This window comes from Triticum urartu, chromosome 2A (assembly GCF_056163025.1).
Source record: "Triticum urartu cultivar PI428250 chromosome 2A, HENAU_Tu73, whole genome shotgun sequence".
Classification (NCBI taxonomy): domain Eukaryota; kingdom Viridiplantae; phylum Streptophyta; class Magnoliopsida; order Poales; family Poaceae; genus Triticum; species Triticum urartu.
In genome coordinates this window covers 144,155,276-144,172,976 of record NC_141874.1, presented here as the reverse complement: position 1 = coordinate 144,172,976, position 17,701 = coordinate 144,155,276, and the positions used below count along the sequence as shown (strand labels likewise).

The window sequence follows — 17,701 nt, the reverse complement described above, 5'->3', positions numbered from 1 at the left end:
CATTGTTTATGGTTTTTTTTTTTGCTTATGTAGACTGTTTAATATTTCCTTTAAAAAAACATGGCAATTATTGAACAAGATGGCAAATTTTTCCCTTTTGTTTTGCCACATGACGGCATTTTTCTAGTCCACATTTTTTAATCATTTGATGCATATAGTAAAAATACCATACAATTTTAATCCATATTTTCTTGCAACCATGTACAGATGCAAATTGCCATGAACTTTTTCTTTAATGCTATTTCGTATAAAAATTATCATTTTGACCATGATGTCAAATTTTGCTTATAAAGACGATGACATTACTTTTGGTTTGAACCATTAGGATTATGTAGTAGTATCTTGTTTTTCAATATATCTATCACGGAAAAATTCATCTTTTCATTTCTTCGGACATTTGCAATTTTTGTAGCATGGCGAAATCTGTACTTTATTAGTCACAAACTCACAACCATAATTGGGGTTTTGTAGTCACAGTAAAAACTGGGTTAAACTGAGCTTTATTTTTTCTTTCATTTAGTTATAGCAAAAAGGCATGTAGTGGACTATACGAGGGTGTTCGCACCGGGGCGGACGAGACTTGCCTGCTCTCCCGGCGTGTGCCCATCCGTGCTCCCGCATACGTGTCTTGATTTGATTGGAACAAAATAAGGCATGGCCCCACCCACTTAAAATCAGGGAGGGAGGGGGGAGATGATTAGATTACAAAGAAAAGAGGAAAAAAGACAACCGTAGGGTGAAGTAGGAGCACGGATGGGAGCATGGGAAGAGAGCAGGCAAGCCGGATCCCACCGGGGCGCTCTCGAACGAATTCCTTCCATCTATGCCCTCTCCCAGTATCAAATGAATTGTTCGATCTGAGGCTTTCCCAGACAGAACGTTCGCGTAATATCGGCATCCAAGTAGCAGGTTAAAAAACATCTATCTACACAATCACATTGATATGGACAGTAGAAAGTCATGAACTAACGTACTAATCACTAATTGTCCTAGTAACATAACTAGTAGCAGCAGGGAAGTGTGGCACAGAGTGTGTTCGACCTCCTTAGACTAAATGTGCAAGGAACGGCCCAAGTGGACGCATTCTCAGCTCGGTGGCTTAGGGAAAGAAAGAAGTTCACTCGAGCTGATAGGAGAGGCTTTGACACTTTAGTCAACGTGGTGGCATGGATCCTTTGGAAGGAAAGAAATGCCAGGGTGTTCAACAGGATGGACCGGTGTCTCTCATACCCATCTTGGTGCTGGCTGAGATCGCAGAATGGCGAGCTGCGGGGATAGGTGTAGGAGGTCTACAAAGATTTGTGAGAAGTTAGCTTAGGGTGCATCGGAGTTAGGTGTTGGAGTATCGATTCTCATTTGTTCTATGCGAAGACGGGTTCTTGTAATTAACTATCTTTCCTTCTATAAAAATATTATATGTCATTGTTGTACTTAAGAAAAACTAGTACTACTAGCAGCGGAACGTGCATGGGATCAATTAATAGTGAAAGCCACGCAACGACGACACGATTCATCACGTTCATTCCACAAGGAGACGACCAATCTTTTGCCTCCTTGGCATGGCACAAGACCCGATGGATCATAATTCTCCACCGGCGACGAGTTTCGAGGGGTTCCGTTTCACGCGGATACGTGCACGCGCGCGATACGCGGATATAGCTCAACCTGAACCCAGATCCAACCGAACCAAGCACACGACTAGCACACGCGGCGACGGAGTGGGAGAAGCGCAATGCCGTCCGCCGGGGCCGTCCCCTTCACGGCCCTTCTTCTCCTCGCCGTCTTCTCCGCCGAGGAGCAGCCGTTCAAAGGCCTCGTGCCCGAGAGCCGGAGCGGGGCCTTGGCCGGCAACAACGTCACCGCTGCGGCCGGCGCGGCGGCCATGTGCTACCGAAGGGGCGGCGCCGACGAAGAGGCCAACCCGGGCAAGACGGTCCTCGACGTGTCCCCGCTCGCCGTGTGCCCTTCTCCTGCAGATGAGAAGGGTCTGAGCGGGCGAGCAAAGGCATGGTGCTGCTGGGGCCTCGCCGTGGCGATGACGATGGTCTTGTTCGTTGTGTGGTCAGTTTTATTTACTCCCCTGCGCTTGATTCATTCGTAATCGTACTGCGGCACGGAGCGGAGATGTATTTGATCGGCGCAACGAACTCAATTCTCAATATCACCTCGTGTACCCAGGCCAGAGACGTTCATCGTATCGCCCATCGACCCCATGTTGACCGGTGTTGACGCGTCGGTGGTCGACGGCGACGGCGACGGCCACCGCGAGCTCTTCGACTGCGCCATCTGCATGGAGACGGTGCCTGGCACCCTCAAGTTCAGCGTGGGCTCGTGCGGCCACGCCTTCTGCTCGGGCTGCGTCGCCCAGTACGTCGCGGCTAAGCTGGGCGAGAACGTCGCCCGCGTCAAATGCCCCGACCCCGGCTGCAAGGAGGGCGCCGTCGAGCCGGAGAGCTGCATGGGCATCATCTCCTCGGACCTGCTCGACAAGTGGGGCTTCCTACTGTGTGAGTCTTTGCTCGGCGCCAAAAGGGTGTACTGCCCGTACAAGGAATGCTCGGCGCCTCTTCTCGCCGATGGTGAGGCCGGTGCGGCAGCGATCGTGGAGGCCGAGTGCCCGCATTGCCACAGGCTGTTCTGCGCCCGGTGCGTCGCTCCGTGGCACGCCGGGGTCGGGTGCAGGGAGTTTCAGGAGCTCGGGCAGGACGAGCGCGGCCGGGAGGACCTCCTGCTGAGGAGGCTCGCCGGACGGCAGAGGTGGCAGCGGTGCCCCAAGTGCAGGATGTACGTGGAGAAATCGGAAGGATGCAACTACATCAAATGCAGGTACGGATCAGATTACAACTCCTGACAGATCGCTCACTGCTGTACTTGACAAATGTGAAATGATTTGCGGCTCCCTTGTTTGATTTGTTTTAGGTGTGGAAGCAGCTTCTGCTACAGATGTGCATCCAAGGTGTCCCCGCTAACCCATTACTGCAACAAGTGCAAGCGGTAGCGAGTTGCTTGGTTATGCATCCTGCATCCAAGGGGCCTTTCCCCAGTCACCACCAAGGCACAAATACCGAGCTCTATTTTTTTAACCCGCTAGTACAATATATCGCTTCATCTTGGTCATGTTTATCTCAATCGCACGATGGAAATCTAGGCATGATAAACTTTACTTAATCAGGTTGTACAGAAGTACGAACATTATCTCCTGACTCGATTCAGCTTTCAGTTGTGCTTGTAAATATGCGAGGTTTTTAGGCATCATGCTCAATATCTGATCTTCTGCTTTATTTTATTTCAAAAGAGGATGACCCTCGGCCTCTTCTGCACCACCAGGGCGACGCATGCAACAATTTTATTAATTATTCATCAAGACCTTACAAAGTACATCAATAAGTCTAAGCCCATTATCTCGGCAATATCTCTCGCTACTCCTATTAACTTGATCAAGGGGTACAGATTGTTTGAGCCGCATACCTAGACCTCACACCAAAGCCCAACATAACTGAAGGCCCCAACACCAAGCCGCACTTTCGGGTCTGGGTGACCCACGGGTCCGGCGCACTCTCAGTGGTCGCCACATGCACACGATGCAGAGGTTGCCGCCGTCGTCTTTCATGGATCCATCTTCAAAATATGTACCTAAGCATCGACCTCGCAAGGCCTATAGTCGATGCCACAACTGCGCCCGACAACGCAACCTCCTTACGTGTGTCCATCATCACACATTCGTCGTCGAGACCTTGCTGTGCCATGCCTTCGAGACTCCACGTCGTAGATGCGTCACATGAAATACCACTCCACCGCTGAAACCGTCCACTGGTCCCTCGAGCTAAAGAACACCTCCAAGAATAATGCCCTCAAGGGAAGAACGACACAAGAGCACCACCGTTATCCGATCGACTGATCTAGGTTTCCCCGGAGGTAGCGAATAGAGGTTTGGAGCTTCTCCACGGCGATGCCTTCAAGAAAAGGATGGCGCAGAAGAACGCCACCATCGCCGGCCTTGGCAACTAGCCGAGAGCAGGGTTTTCACATGGATCTGCTTGACGAGCCTTAGTCCAGCATCTTGTGCACCAGATCACTTGCTACAACGCTGCCACCCCCCACGGCACATATAGGTCCAAACCAGATCCAGACAGGCACGTCCCGCCGCCGTCGAACCGCCGGTCATGGCCGCCATCACCGGGCCGCTGCCCCGAGCTGACACCAAGGTACCCCAAGGCCCCAACCGCACCAGATTTGGGATGATGCTCAGGCAGCCGCCGCCGCCATAGCAGGGTCTCGGCCAGACCATCCCTCCGTGACCCGAACATGCGTTCAAACTTGTCTAGGCGCTGACGCGCCATCACCCAACCGCCGTCATGTGCCACACGACTCGAGCATGGAGAGGAGCAAGTCCCACCAGCACCTATACGGACTAGACTTTGCCCGTGGCGCGAGCTTTCGACGGCGAGGGGGGGGGGTGGCGCAAAGATGACCTAGTCCCGGTAGCTAGGGTTTGCCTCTCGGTCGCTCGCGGGAGTGGCACGAGAGGGACGCGAGGGGGGAAGAGAGGTGAGGTGGGCGTGGGAGGAAGGATCCTTGTGGCGCCGGCAGCAGCGGCGCTAGATCACCTTTCGCGGGGGTAGGGCCGGGTCGCCAATTGGTTTCGAGACTTACCTGACAAATCTTATTGGCAATTCGATCTTCTGGTTCTTGCGTTTACATTTCTTTAGAAACTGTAGAGATTGTTACTATTTGGTTGTACATATATATAGCGTACATCAAAGTTGGCATGGTGTAGTCCCTGTGAAATACTCTCTTCGTTCTTAAATATAAGTCGGTTTGGAGATTTGAATATAAAAACTACATACAGATGAATATAGATTTGTTTTAGAGTGTAGATGCACTCATTTTAAGTCCGTTTTATAGAATCTTTAAAAAGATTAGATTTAGGCATTGTTGAGGAAATCGTTAACTGGTAGCTGCTCGGTTGGCTGGCGAGTAGGGGATTAATAGACTAATCGGCAAGTTAATTGGCCATTTAATCAATTACTCGGGTGATTAATCGGTTAATCGGTTACTCGGTGACCCTATGAGTAGGAATTAATCGGCAAGTTAACTGGTTAATCGGATGAATTCTTGAACAGGGGATTTAGGAACGGAGGGAGTACTTCTAGTTTGCATGTCAGTCGATGTCACGTGTGAAACTTTCCATATTTCAATGGGTGTGAATCCAAAAGTGAACAACACAGACTCTATCACAGGATTTTTATCGAACATGTAGACATACACACTTGCCGTCCAGTGGAAGGTCATACGATCATACGATCATACGAACACAACAGCACACCACAACGTACGTACGAAGGAGCATGGACGGCTCACATTCTCTCTGAGTTCATGTCACGGCCCTCGTCCTTGATCATGGCTCATCGGCCTCCGGCTCCGGCTCGGGAGAGCTGAACCCGGGAATTGTAGGCATCTCGGGCATGGGCGGCAGCTCGACTTTCGGGAACGACGGGAAGTCCGGGAACGGCGACGACTCCGGCGCCTCGGCCGGGTAATTGTCCTCAGGCGACGACTCCGGCGCGTCGGCCGGGTAATTATCCTCAGGCGCCGTCTCCTCCAGGCCCCGTGCCGCGCGGCCCATGGCGGCGCACGAGAGCAGCAGCACGGCCAAGAGAAGAAGCGCGGTGCAGCGGGCGTTCTTGGAGGAAACCATGCCGAGTGGAGCTCAATCGGTCGGTTTCTTCTTGGCGTGTGCGCGTGGGCTGATCTCTGATGTGATGTTAGCTCTCCACTGCGCGCTCGATCGTACTTATAGGATGTGAGGGAACGAACGACGGTTCGTGAGCGTGTCCGCACCGCGCCGGTCAGGGCCTATGGGTTGGTGATCTGCCTGATTTTGCGGTTGGGTCCGGTGCGTTTCGGGAGGTTTTGCCGCATGTGTGTCTCGGGGTTTGGTTGGAAATCTGCCGGGAGATCAGCTTTGGTGAACGCGCCAATCAGTTTTTTTTTTGCGGGCATTCAGTTTGTTGCTTTTTTTTAGAGTAACCACATTTCATTGATCACAATTATGATGAATACAACGCACGCACACTGAACTGATCAGAAGGGTCAAGTGCAAACAAGTGAGCGCAGAAATTTGCAGAAAAAACAATATGATGAATGTCGCTCGATTCGAAGGAGAACCACAGCCCATGAGGGTGGGTCGATGAAGAAGCCATTGTGAGCCGTCCACGTCGTCGAGGCCAAGTGCTAGATCAGCCGCCTTCAAACCACAAGCCCAAATCTGGAACCACCATTTTCACTCGCCCACCGGTGACATCGCGCATAACGCCAGCCACTGGCCGAACATCTAAAATCGTCGACCAGAAAAATAGACGGGAGACGCCGCCGCCATGGACGCCATCGAGACGGGACTAGAGCCCGGGCATTATTCTTGGATGAGTCGTTGCCGTCACCGCCAAAAACAGCACCGCCACACACACTCTACTCACCGACGGCGAGCACACATATCCCCGAGCCACTCGACACCACCTGAAAAGACGCTGCCAAGATGGAGCCATGCCTGGGGAAAATTTATTCGACAAGACACCGTCGACTCCATGGATGCAACACTGCCAGACCTACCTATCCTAGACCTACCTACATGCTTGATGTGAAGATCCGGGGCTCCTCCATCCTCACGTTGTCGCACCGGCATACGGATGAAGGAGTCCACGGACACGCAGGCGGCGCATGGTTGGGCTGGACGTGCCCTTTTCTCTCCTCTTGGAACTGTTCTAGACGTATCCATTGTTCTTACGTCGATATCCAGCCCTAGCAAGGGGTTTCTTCTAATCTCGACAGAGACGAAAATGCTCTCTAATCCCAAGCTCACATAATATTAAAATTCAAAGCAATAATAAAATAATTCAAAATTTTCTCTTTTTTTGACAAACATTGATGAATGTTTGACCCGCGCGCAAAATTTCGTGATGAAATCTGGAGGTCTGAGAAAAACTATTGATACTCCAAGCATGTCATTTTGTCACCAAATTTTGCGTGCATGTTAGAAATTCATCAATATTTATCACAAACAAATTCAGATTTTTTTTAATTTAGGGGATCGGCCTTTTCATGTGATGTCCATTTGCATTTTTAATTTGGCGCACTTTCAACCTGCCACCTCCAACTAGCATATCTAATATGTTCGAGAACTAGTTGGGTAGTGTCCATCCTAAGCTTAAGGGCAATTACATGTGGGTTGTCTGTACTTTACTTTGGGTAATATGGAATTGTAATGATTTTGTCTTTAACATGCCTGAGCTCGAAAAAAGCGTGGTTCATTTTGAGAGCTACCGGATGGATTCTTACACGCTACATCCTCCCTTCTTCTTGTAGAGGTCTGGGTGTTCATGTAGTTTTTTGGTGCAACTGATGGGACATAGCCAAATATGATCCGTTCGGTTTCGATGGCGATCCAATAATAATTTATGTGATTGAGTCGTGTATAATCTCATGATGGCTCGAATATTCACCTACTTATCATCGTGCTTTTTGTATAACACTATGAATATTTGCTACGTTTAATTATAATAATCATGATTGTGCATCGTCAATATGATGCAGAGGCTGAATAAAACTGTCCTTTTTGGAAAAAGAAATCACATTTTTTTAGAAAAGGAGGATTAACCCCGGCAGAATGATGCGTGCAGCCCCTTTATTTATTAAGCAAAGTATCCAAATGTCTAAGATTCAGAACAAGCTCACTCAGAGCTGAAAAAATAATAAACAAAGTAAAAAAATGTCATAACCGACGAAAATATTTTAGCTAAAGCTCTTGTATGAACTATGTACAATTCTTTTTTTTATTCTATTCCGGAAGGATTTTGTAATGTTGCTTAATCAATAAAATGCCGAAATTTGCTAAGAAAACGGAACGTCCTAGCGCTGCTCATCAGTCGCTCTACATTTGGTCATCAAGGATAATAGGATACACGAGAAATTTATCTGTCAACGCATTTATCAGCACACCCCACCCTTGTAGAGCTATATAAACATACTTACTGATGTATATACATATATAATGCACATGTACATCCCGTCTAGGCACATACGCACGTAGACATAGATCATGGCATTACTCACAAGTCACGAGTCGCAGGAACTCCACAGGATAACGTCGGCCGTACAGATCGGCACACTCTCGTTTGATACCTCAACTAAACAAGCACACGAACAACACTTCATACGTGCACGACACAACGAAGAAGTCCTCATGGATTGGCCTCCGGCTCCGGCTGCGGGAAGAAGAACCCGGTAAGGGTGGGCGTGCGCGTCGCCGGCTTCCACTGCGTCCCCGGGAACGGCGGCAGGTGCATCTCTGGGAACGGCGGGAGCTCGAACTTGGGCATCGGCGGCAGCTTGTAATCTGGCAGCCCCGGCACGGTCAGGTGTGGCGCGGACGGCGCTTCTTCCCTGGGCGGAGCCGTCTCGTGCTCCTGCAGCCTCCTCGCCGCGCTGCTCATAGCGACGCACGACAGGAGCAGCGCGAGGAGGAACACGAGTGCGGTGTTCCTCGAGGCCATGGTGGACTTCTGTTACGTGCAGCTAGCTAGCTAGCGGTATGTTAACTCTAGATATGTGTGATACTTACTGAGCAGGCGTACGTTGCGTGGTATTTGTAGGGTTGTAGTGGCTCTGCCGGGAGTCCTGCGATTTGGAACAAGGTTGGTCATCTGCACGTAGTCGGTTTGGTTAGACGATCGGTGTGCCTTTTCTAGCTTCAGTTCGATGCCATGGGTGAGAAAGGAGCGGCCGCGGGCAACGTGGATGTCCAGGGGAGCAGGTAGGACGAGTAGTTTTTCGAGAAGGGGCGCTTTATTACTTAAAAGGTTTAAGTAACATCCGGTCTCTGCATAACTAAGATGCACACAGCCAATAATGTCCTCACGACAAGCGAAAAATAAAATAAAAAAGGAAGGCAAAATACAAAGAAAAATGTATATTTGTATAGCGCCTAAACCGTCGGTGGCCCAATCCTAAGATCATGCTGCCACCCATATTGGGTAAAAGTATCCCTCGTCGTAGCCTCCAATCGTATACACACCTCCGTAAACAGGTCTCGAATCTCCACTCGTTGTAGAGAGGACCATAAACGAAGCGTGCCAGTACATCTGTAGATAACCTGCATAAGCGAAGTACTTTTATCGTTAAAAATCTTATCATTTCTACATAGCCAAAGCGACCAAATCACGGCAAGCGCTCCCACCCTAAGTAGAATTCTGAACTTGTGATCAATCCCATGTAACCATTTGCCAAATATATTAGCAACACTACAAGGAGGGTACAAGCCAGAAGCTATTTGGAGGACTGACCATATAGAACGAGCCAATTTACATTGGAAAAACAAATGTTTATTGTCTCATCATGCAGACAAAATACACATTGCGTACTTCCATGCCAATTCCTCTTAATAAGGTTATCTTTAGTAAGAATGACTCCGCGACGAAGATACCATGCAAAGATTTTATTCTTAAGAGGTATCTTCATCTTTCAGATCTTTTTATTATTATCAACTGGCACGTCAGACTGGATCAAAGCTCTATACATAGACTCCACTGAGAATTGCCCATTCCCATGTAGGTTCCAACGAAATAAATCGGACCCCTGTGACAACTGTACCGTGGATAATCGTTGAAGTAATATGTTCCACGATAGAAGTCTAGGTCCAATTAAATCCCTTCTGAACGTCACATTGGGCGGAAATGATTCCAAAGCCTTGGCAATAGTATCACCCTTGTGACGTACAATATTGTATAGAGCTGGATATTGTTCCCGGAGAGTAGCATTACCTAACCACTTATCCTCCCAAAATCTAATTTCCGAGCCATTCTTAATTGAGAAGGACCCATAGCGAAAGAAATATTTCTTCGTTGCCATTAATCCCGCCCAAAAATGAGAGTCCCCAGGCTTCCAGTATACCTGGGATATCGCCTTTGAACCCACGTATTTTCTCCTAAGGAGGGTTTACCATACACCATCTTTGGTCAACAACTTAAATAACCATTTGCCAAGGAGGGCCCTATTCTTAACCTCAAGGTCATGAATTCCCAACCCGCCTTGGTCCTTGGGACGGCAAACCACACTCCATTTAGCCAGCCGATATTTCTTTCTCTCGCTATCTCCTTGCCAAAAGAATCTTGATCGGAAGTAATCCAATCTATGTAAAACTCCTTTCGGCAATTGGAAGAAGGAAATCATATACAGTACCATGTTACTTAGTACTGAATTTATGAGGACCAACCTCCCACCCAGATATAGCAATTTACCTTTCCAACTGCTAAGCCTTTTTTGTAGTCTCTCCTCGACGTGTTTCCATTCAGCATTTGTGAGTCTTCGATAATGTATCGGTATACCCAAATAAGTGATCGGAAACTGGCCCAACCCGCATCCGAACAGGTCGGCATACAGATGGGCCTCGTCTTGAGCCTCGCCAAAACAAAACAATTCACTTTTATGGAAATTTATCTTAAGCCCTGAGAGTTGCTCGAATGCTGATAAAATTAATTTCAGATTTCTTGCTTTCTCGAGGTCATGATCCATAAAGAAAATCGTATCATCGGCATATTGAAGGATAGAAAGGCCACCATCCACTAGATGATTCACTACCCCATCAATTTGGCCATCAACCTTGGCACGCTCAATCATGACCGCTAACATATCCGCCACTATATTGAATAGCATGGCCGATATTGAGTCACCTTGTCGCAATCCTTTCTTTGGTTGGAAATAGTTGTCAACGTTATCATTGACTTTAATGGCAACACTACCTCCAGCCACAAAACTATGGATCATTGCGCGCCACTCTGCAGAAAATCCTTTCATTCTGAGAGTCTGTTGAAGAAAAGACCACTTGACTTTGTCATAAGCCTTTTCAAAGTCAATTTTAAGAACCATCCCATTCAGTTTTTTCGATGCAATTCATGAACTGTTTCGTGAAGGACAACAACCCCATCTAGGATGTTCCTGCCTTGCATAAAAGCAGTTTGAGAAGGACGAACCACATGTTCAGCAACCGAATTGAGCCTAATAGTCGCTACCTTAGTGAAGATTTTAAAGCTAACATTAAGGAGGCATATTGGACGATATTGTTGTATCCTTTCAGCCTCATTAACCTTAGGTATTAAAATAATTTCACCGAAGTTTAAGCGAAACAACTCTAGTTGACCAGCATGAAGGCAGCCAAACAAGAGTAGGAGATCATGTTTGATAGCCTCCCAAAAGTTCTGGTAGAACTCAGCAGGAAAACCATCTGGACCCGGTGCTTTGTTATGCTCCATTAGGAAAATACCTTTCTAACTTCCTCCTCAGAAAATGGAGCTGTTAGAAGGCTATTTTCCGCATCAGAAACCTGGGGGATGTCATCTGTCCGAGACTCATCCATCGAGAAGTTTCCTTCTTGAGGAGTCCCGAATAGATTTTTATAATAACTAGTGATATAAGACTTAAGTTGCTCATGCCCTTCAATCATGCCCTCCTCCTGTTGTAGGGAATGAATAAGTTTCTTCCGGTGTCTACCATTGGTCACACCATGGAAATATCGCGTATTCGAATCACCTTTGAGGATAAACTGAGAGTTCGAATGTTGGTACCACTTGAGTTCCTCCTCGCGCAACATGCGAGCTAACTTGGCATTTGATTGACTCTTGATCTCTAATTCGAGTTCAGAGAGAGCTCTAATCTCTGCCAAAACTTCTAAATCATCAATAATGGATGAAAGACGAAGCTTCTCCTTTTTGAGGATACCCGCAGTGTGCCTAGCCCAACCATGAAGGAACTTACGTAATGCACGCATTTTGTTGTTCCATTTGTGTATTGGGGTAGGCCCGACAACCGGTTTATCCCACACCTCCTTGACCATTTCATAGAATCCATCTCGATGCAACCAACCTAGTTCAAACTTGAACTTGCGTCGGTGTTGTGGATGTGGCGATCCAGTGGTTAAGAGGATGGGTCCATGGTCTGAGATAGCCTCTATACGAGGAAGAGCGCGAACAGAAACCATAGGGAATTTGGATTCCCAGTCAGTATCCATTAAAACGCGATCTAGTTTCTCATAAGTTGGCTCCGGAAGACTGTTCGCCCAAGTGAACTGTCTTCCAATCATTGAAACCTCTCGGAAATCTAGACTGTCTATGATAGCATTGAAAAGGAAAGGCCAGTGATTATCAAACCTACCTCGGCTTTTCTCACTTGGAAATCGTAGCAAATTAAAATCCCCACCAATAAGAATGGGGTAGGGATTATCTTTCGCTAGATTAACCAGTTCACGGAGAAAAACGGCCTTGAGTTCATCCTGGGATGCCCCATACACGGCAACGAGGGTCCATGTGAAGTTGTCAGCTTTGTTTCGGATATGGCGTTTAATATGAAACTCTCCTTCCGAACTAGCCAAAACATCCATAGTCTCTGTGTTAACGCCGAGTAAAATGCCCCCAGAACGACCTCGAGGTGGTCGTGAAATCCAGTTATAATCTATCCCGCCAGAAAGGCGGTTAAGCAGACTTACTGAGAAATCACGTCTTCCCGTTTCAGATAAAGCCAAAAAATCTAAATTGTACTCCCTATTACATTCCGCAATGAATAGATGTTTAGCCAAGTCACCAAGACCTCTGCTATTAAAGAACATGCCATTCATGAAGAAACAATAGGAGATTTAGAAAATTTCGCCCTTTTAGAGGGTTTACGACCTTTTTTCGACCGATCAGACTTGGATTTACGACCGGAAGCTGTAAGCTCAATCAATGAACTAAGCCCGGGTTCCTCCAAACCCACGTCTGAAACCTCCCCTACTACATGAGCGAGTAGCTGACCATCTGATGTGGCATGCAGCTCCTCCTCATCTAGATGTGAGATAAAAAATTTGCTAGAAACTCGTGGAGTAACCTTCAATCGGTCATATTCCAAATGTCTCAAAGAGTTTGCGGAAACAGAAATATCATTCTTATTATTTCCTAGACTAACACCCACATTATTTAACTTAGCAACAATGGATGTAGTAGAAAAAGATAAAAATGATTTGGGCGATGACGAAGTACCTTGGTTGTCAAGGTTCTGCACAGCTTTACGCCGCATAGCCTTGGTCAAAGAGTCCTCGTCGGTGTCCGTCCTTCCATCATCGGCCACCGCATGACGGCCACTTCAGCGTGTGGATGTCACCCCCGGTGAAGGATGTCGCGCATGCACTGCTGCCAGAGGAGGGGATGAGGGTGGAGTAGCAACCCCCTCCCCGGCAATCTCGACCACCGGTACACGTGGCGCCGCTGCCAAAGATGGCCTGACTGCAGGCATGGGTGAGGCGAACACGTCCGGCTCTACCTGAGATCCAAGAGCAGCAGACTGAGACTGAGCAGCAGCCGTAGGTTCAACTATGCATGGCTGCACACCCTGGGGTCGACCTTCACGTCCAAGCCCACTAGAAGCATGCATGTCTAGCTCTACGTGAGCTGCATGCTTGTCTGCCTCAACCAAAGCCATGGGTTGCCGGCTCACCACAGGCGTGATCGGATGTCCCGCTATGCCTCCGGCGGCCTGCACCGGCTTGAAGACGGCCGGCTTGGCTGCCGCCGTCCGCGTCGGCGGCGGCGGCTGCGACGCCACCTTCGCAGCAGGTTGTAGGTGCACTGAAGAAGATTCCGTGCGCCCCGCCAAGCCGCCGGTGGCTTGCACCGACTGGAGGGCAGTGGACTGCGATGATGCCGGCTGAGAATGCGGTGCCGGCTGCGATGCAAACAAAGCACACGGTGAAGAAGTTGAGGACGACTCCTGTGTATGATCCCGCGGCGATCTTTCGAGAGAACTACTCAAAGTGGAGTTGACTCTAAGATTCGCGACAAGCTCCATGCCTCTTGGCGTCTGCGGCGAAGAGTTAAACAGAGTGACCGCCCAAAGCATAGGACCACCTCTTGTTGCACCACCAGAGCCAGCACTCGACAGTTCCCGGCGTTGAACTTGAGTCACATGAGTGTTATCCTTCGGGGCTGAACTAGACGACGGATGGTTCGACGGATTTCCATTGTGTTCCGAAGTGTCCATCTCGTCATCCTTCTCCTTAGCGCCGCTATCATCGTCAGCATCATCACCCTTGCGTCTCCAAATGAACGGGACAAAGTCAGGGTCTGGAATGTATCCTGCCGGCTCCCTCCTGAACGTGAACGTGTAGCCCTTGAGCTTAACCACCACATCTGAAGCAACAAAAGGCCCAGCGTCGTCCTTGTCCTTTGACAAAATCTGAGAGTTAGTCATACCCACGAGAATACGAACAACTCCACGGCGACGCAGGCTAATAAGATCCACGTCCAAGGTCTTGCCCATCAAAGTACCCACAGCCCATAAGCCCCAAAAATGGCGCACCGTATGAGGAACCCCCTCGACACGGAGCCAAATCTTCTGGAGCTCTAGCTTATGTGGGACCTCCTGAGACCTCCATGCGGTAACGCTCATCTGAGAATTAACAGACGGGACGATCATCTGTATACCATCCACCCTGTCCAAGTCCTCGAAAGACGGAAAGCTAACAAGGTATGCATCATGCCCGTGTTGAATAGCCTCCCACTTCCATTGATCATGTACCGGGCATCTCCTGGCAATCTGGCTCTCAAAGATACTAGACGGTACCATTAAACCGGTAACCTGAACTCGGGCGATCGGAGACTGTGTTGGTGCTAAGTGATCTTTCACCACGCAATCAGGCAACTGGACAAAGTACGTCTCCTCAACACCAACTCCCGAAACAAAAGCATTGGGTCTAGGGAGTTTGAGAACCGGACACTGCAGCGTTGGATGAGCGATTTTGTCACAAATATAACAGTAGTGTTGCACAGTGCAATCCTTCGCTGCATGCGTATCAACCACACACTTCCAGCAATGTACCCCTTTCTATAGCCTTGTACTTCGGCGTCGTATCCACCTGCACATCAGACACTGGAGCAGCCAACGGTGTGACATCGGGAGTAGCAGACCCCTGTGGCGTATTCTGCACAACCTGTTGATATTGCCCGTGCTGATATGATTGCATGTGCTGCTGCGGTATGGATTGCTGCTGAAATTGTTGTTGAACTGGCACATGCTGCGGGGGGTGATGAAAACCATGTTGCAAATCTCCACCAGCATGGTGTTGCTGCTGCTGAGGCGGCTTCTTCTTTTTTTTTTGCATTTTTGAGCCGGCTGAGCCACAACCCCACCGGAATGGAATAGCGGAGGGGCGGATACCCCGGTTGGCGGAACCTCGTACATGGACGGTTGCCCTCCGGCGACGACTGTACCGTATGTCAAGGCGTATTGCCCTCCCTGGCCGTATCCAGGGGGCTGCTGTAGTGGTGGGCCATAGCTGTACACCGGTGCCGAACCCCGCTGCTGATGTGGAGGACCGGAGTATCCCGGCGCCTGAGCCGGAGGACACGAAGGAGCGGGAGTCGGCCCCACGATCAGAGGGGCACGAGGGTTTGGCCCTCCCGAGGCTACGGCGCCACGCGCCGTCGGAGGAACGCCCGCCATGGGGCGCTGGAGCGTCGCCGCGACCGCCGCGTAGGAGCGGGCAACGACCCCGGCGCTTGGGGGTGGAGCTGGAGTTGGAGTCGGCGACTGTGCGGTGTGCAGAGGTTCGGCGGCGGACGAGGGCGACGATGAATTGAGCGATGGAGTTGCTGTGATCGCGGTCTGCTGATTAGGGAAACCTGCCCAGATCGCCCGCATACGCGGCTTCAGAAAGGCCCAGGAAAACACTGCCTGGCTCGTCTCCGTCATTGCATGCATGGGCCCAAAGCCCGAGGCCACATGAGTTTCAATTCCCGGTGATCTCGGCCCCGAACCCGGCTCCCGAACGACCTCAGATCCCGGCGAAGTTTCCGTCGCCGGCGTACACTGCCGATTTGCCGAGGTGGGGCTCCGCCTGGCCGCGTCCAAGAACTGCCCCAGCACCGGTGGAGGCGTCACCCGACGCGCGACGACAGGGGTCCTCGCCAAGCCCCCATACGCGGCGGCCGGGTCATCCTCAAACCGGCCGGCGTCAACACAGGCTTGCGGCCCACAAACTCCGGGGCCACCGATCCCGACGGCGACCTCGAACCTGCGATCTCCGATCCCTCTGCGTCGTCGATCCCCGATCCATCAGCAATCAAAGACTCCCTTGGCGACACCGGCGACCGATGCTCCCAGAAGCGAGACGCCGGCGTCGGGAAGCCCGCATCATTCCAGAACTCCTGGACCAATTCCGCCTCCGTTTTCTTCTTCCGGCGATCCACCGTGGTCCACTTCCCACATCCAGCATCCTCCCGAAGCACTTCTAGTGCTAGCTGCACGCCGACAGCCTGCGCATCCTCCTCGTCGGAGGACTCAATTTCCGATCCCAGGCAAGAGAACCTCGAACCAGACGAGACCTCCGTCGCCGGCGGGGGTGCCAGGGTCAGACGCCTGCCCCGCATAGTCCGCTAGACGAAAGATTTCTTCTCAGGACCAGTAGTTGTGATTAGGCCGACTGTTCAGATGAAATGGTTTCTCCAAGGAACTCCAGCTCGTGGAAGAGCACGCAAGTGCCAACATGACCTTTGACCCCAAAACGAGTTACTATAGAGCTAAGAACGATGCACTGGAAATTAACAGCCGTACGTGTTGCATTTCCCAGAGGTGACTGCGTACAGTGTTTCTTTTCCCTGTTTCGATTCATTAAGAAAAGGAGAATTGCTTAATTAATTAACGAAAAACTGAGCGAAAACTATCACAAACCTCTAAGTGGTACACATAAAATACCCCACATACAATACTACATGAAAGGCCTCGTCAAGGTAGCACATTGACGTCATTGTCAATAATGTGACTGCTTGCTTCTTGGTTACCGGCCATTACCACTAATTGTTAAACGTAAATGTGTGTGTTGTAGAACGTACTTAACATTTTGTGAAGCATTCCTAGAAATAAAAACAAAATAAAAATAAAAATGGTGAAGTATCTAGTTCTAAAGGCGGGTGACTCCTGGTCATGCTACCATAGCAACATTAGATAACTCGTGTTGCTCTCACCACGGGCAACCCAGAAGAAACCCTAGTCACCGTCCTTCACCTCCCCATCTCGCTCCATCTGTACCTCATCAGTGTCGAAGGGTGAGCAAAGCCCACATGGTGTTGGCAATTATAGGGCTGTTTTTCCCTCTCTAAGCATGGAGTGGCTCAAGACTGCTCGGCTGCACACGGATGAGGGTCCGATTGCAGCGACCCGCCGGCATGGAGGCATAGTAGTTGAGGTGCGGTGTTCAAAGGTGTTAGAGGGATTGTTGCGTTACCAGCTATAATGAAGGTGCGGCGGCGGGCTCTCTAGGCTTGCAATGCAACACAGGATCGATGGCGTGATGGCACGGCCGTGGTGGTTAGATGTGCGTGGAACCGCGAATTTGCAGGTCGACGGGCATCGCTTGTGGCAGCTGGCCGGATGTGGCTCGGCCACAGAGGAACTAGGATCAAGCAGGCCATGACGTCTGTGTGGCACATACGGTGACGAAGGCTTCTAGGTGACGTTGTGGTGGGCATGTCTACCGGCGAAATCTTCTTTGGCCGTTGCCTAATTCTATGGGAGCAGGCTAGTAGCCTGGACGGTGATATTGGCAATTGACATGCAGGTTGTAAACCATCCTAGTGAAAACCATGATTCACCATTGGCTAGACCAGGCAACGCCGACGCCCGCATG

At 49.8% G+C, this 17,701-nt stretch overlaps 3 protein-coding genes across 3 annotated transcripts; 1 reads left to right on the top strand and 2 right to left on the bottom strand.

Annotated features, from left to right (window-relative positions):
* Window positions 1-1,732: 1,732 nt before the first annotated feature.
* On the top strand, window positions 1,733-3,168 carry LOC125535458 (uncharacterized). The gene is made up of 3 exons (XM_048698506.2): window positions 1,733-2,061; window positions 2,179-2,826; window positions 2,920-3,168. Exons 1-3 carry the CDS (start codon window positions 1,733-1,735, stop codon window positions 2,996-2,998), a joined length of 1,056 nt encoding a protein of 351 aa, XP_048554463.2. The 3' UTR covers window positions 2,999-3,168.
* A 2,042-nt stretch (window positions 3,169-5,210) lies between these two features.
* On the bottom strand, window positions 5,211-5,758 carry LOC147984313 (uncharacterized). The gene has a single exon (XM_087539734.1). It carries the CDS (start codon window positions 5,696-5,698, stop codon window positions 5,399-5,401), a length of 300 nt encoding a protein of 99 aa, XP_087395860.1. The 5' UTR covers window positions 5,699-5,758; the 3' UTR covers window positions 5,211-5,398.
* A 2,257-nt stretch (window positions 5,759-8,015) lies between these two features.
* Window positions 8,016-8,601, bottom strand: LOC147984312 (uncharacterized). Its single transcript, XM_087539733.1, has one exon. It carries the CDS (start codon window positions 8,547-8,549, stop codon window positions 8,238-8,240), a length of 312 nt encoding a protein of 103 aa, XP_087395859.1. The 5' UTR covers window positions 8,550-8,601; the 3' UTR covers window positions 8,016-8,237.
* Between the last annotated feature and the right edge of the window lie 9,100 nt (window positions 8,602-17,701).

Coding starts and splice junctions, on each gene's coding strand:
- LOC147984312 (XM_087539733.1), bottom strand. CDS start 8,549: ATGGCCTCGAGGAACACCGCACTCGTGTTCCTCCTCGCGCTGCTCCTG.
- LOC147984313 (XM_087539734.1), bottom strand. CDS start 5,698: ATGGTTTCCTCCAAGAACGCCCGCTGCACCGCGCTTCTTCTCTTGGCC.
- LOC125535458 (XM_048698506.2), top strand. CDS start 1,733: ATGCCGTCCGCCGGGGCCGTCCCCTTCACGGCCCTTCTTCTCCTCGCC. Junction 2,062..2,178: donor ATGGTCTTGTTCGTTGTGTG/GTCAGTTTTATT, acceptor TCGTGTACCCAG/GCCAGAGACGTTCATCGTAT. Junction 2,827..2,919: donor TGCAACTACATCAAATGCAG/GTACGGATCAGA, acceptor GATTTGTTTTAG/GTGTGGAAGCAGCTTCTGCT.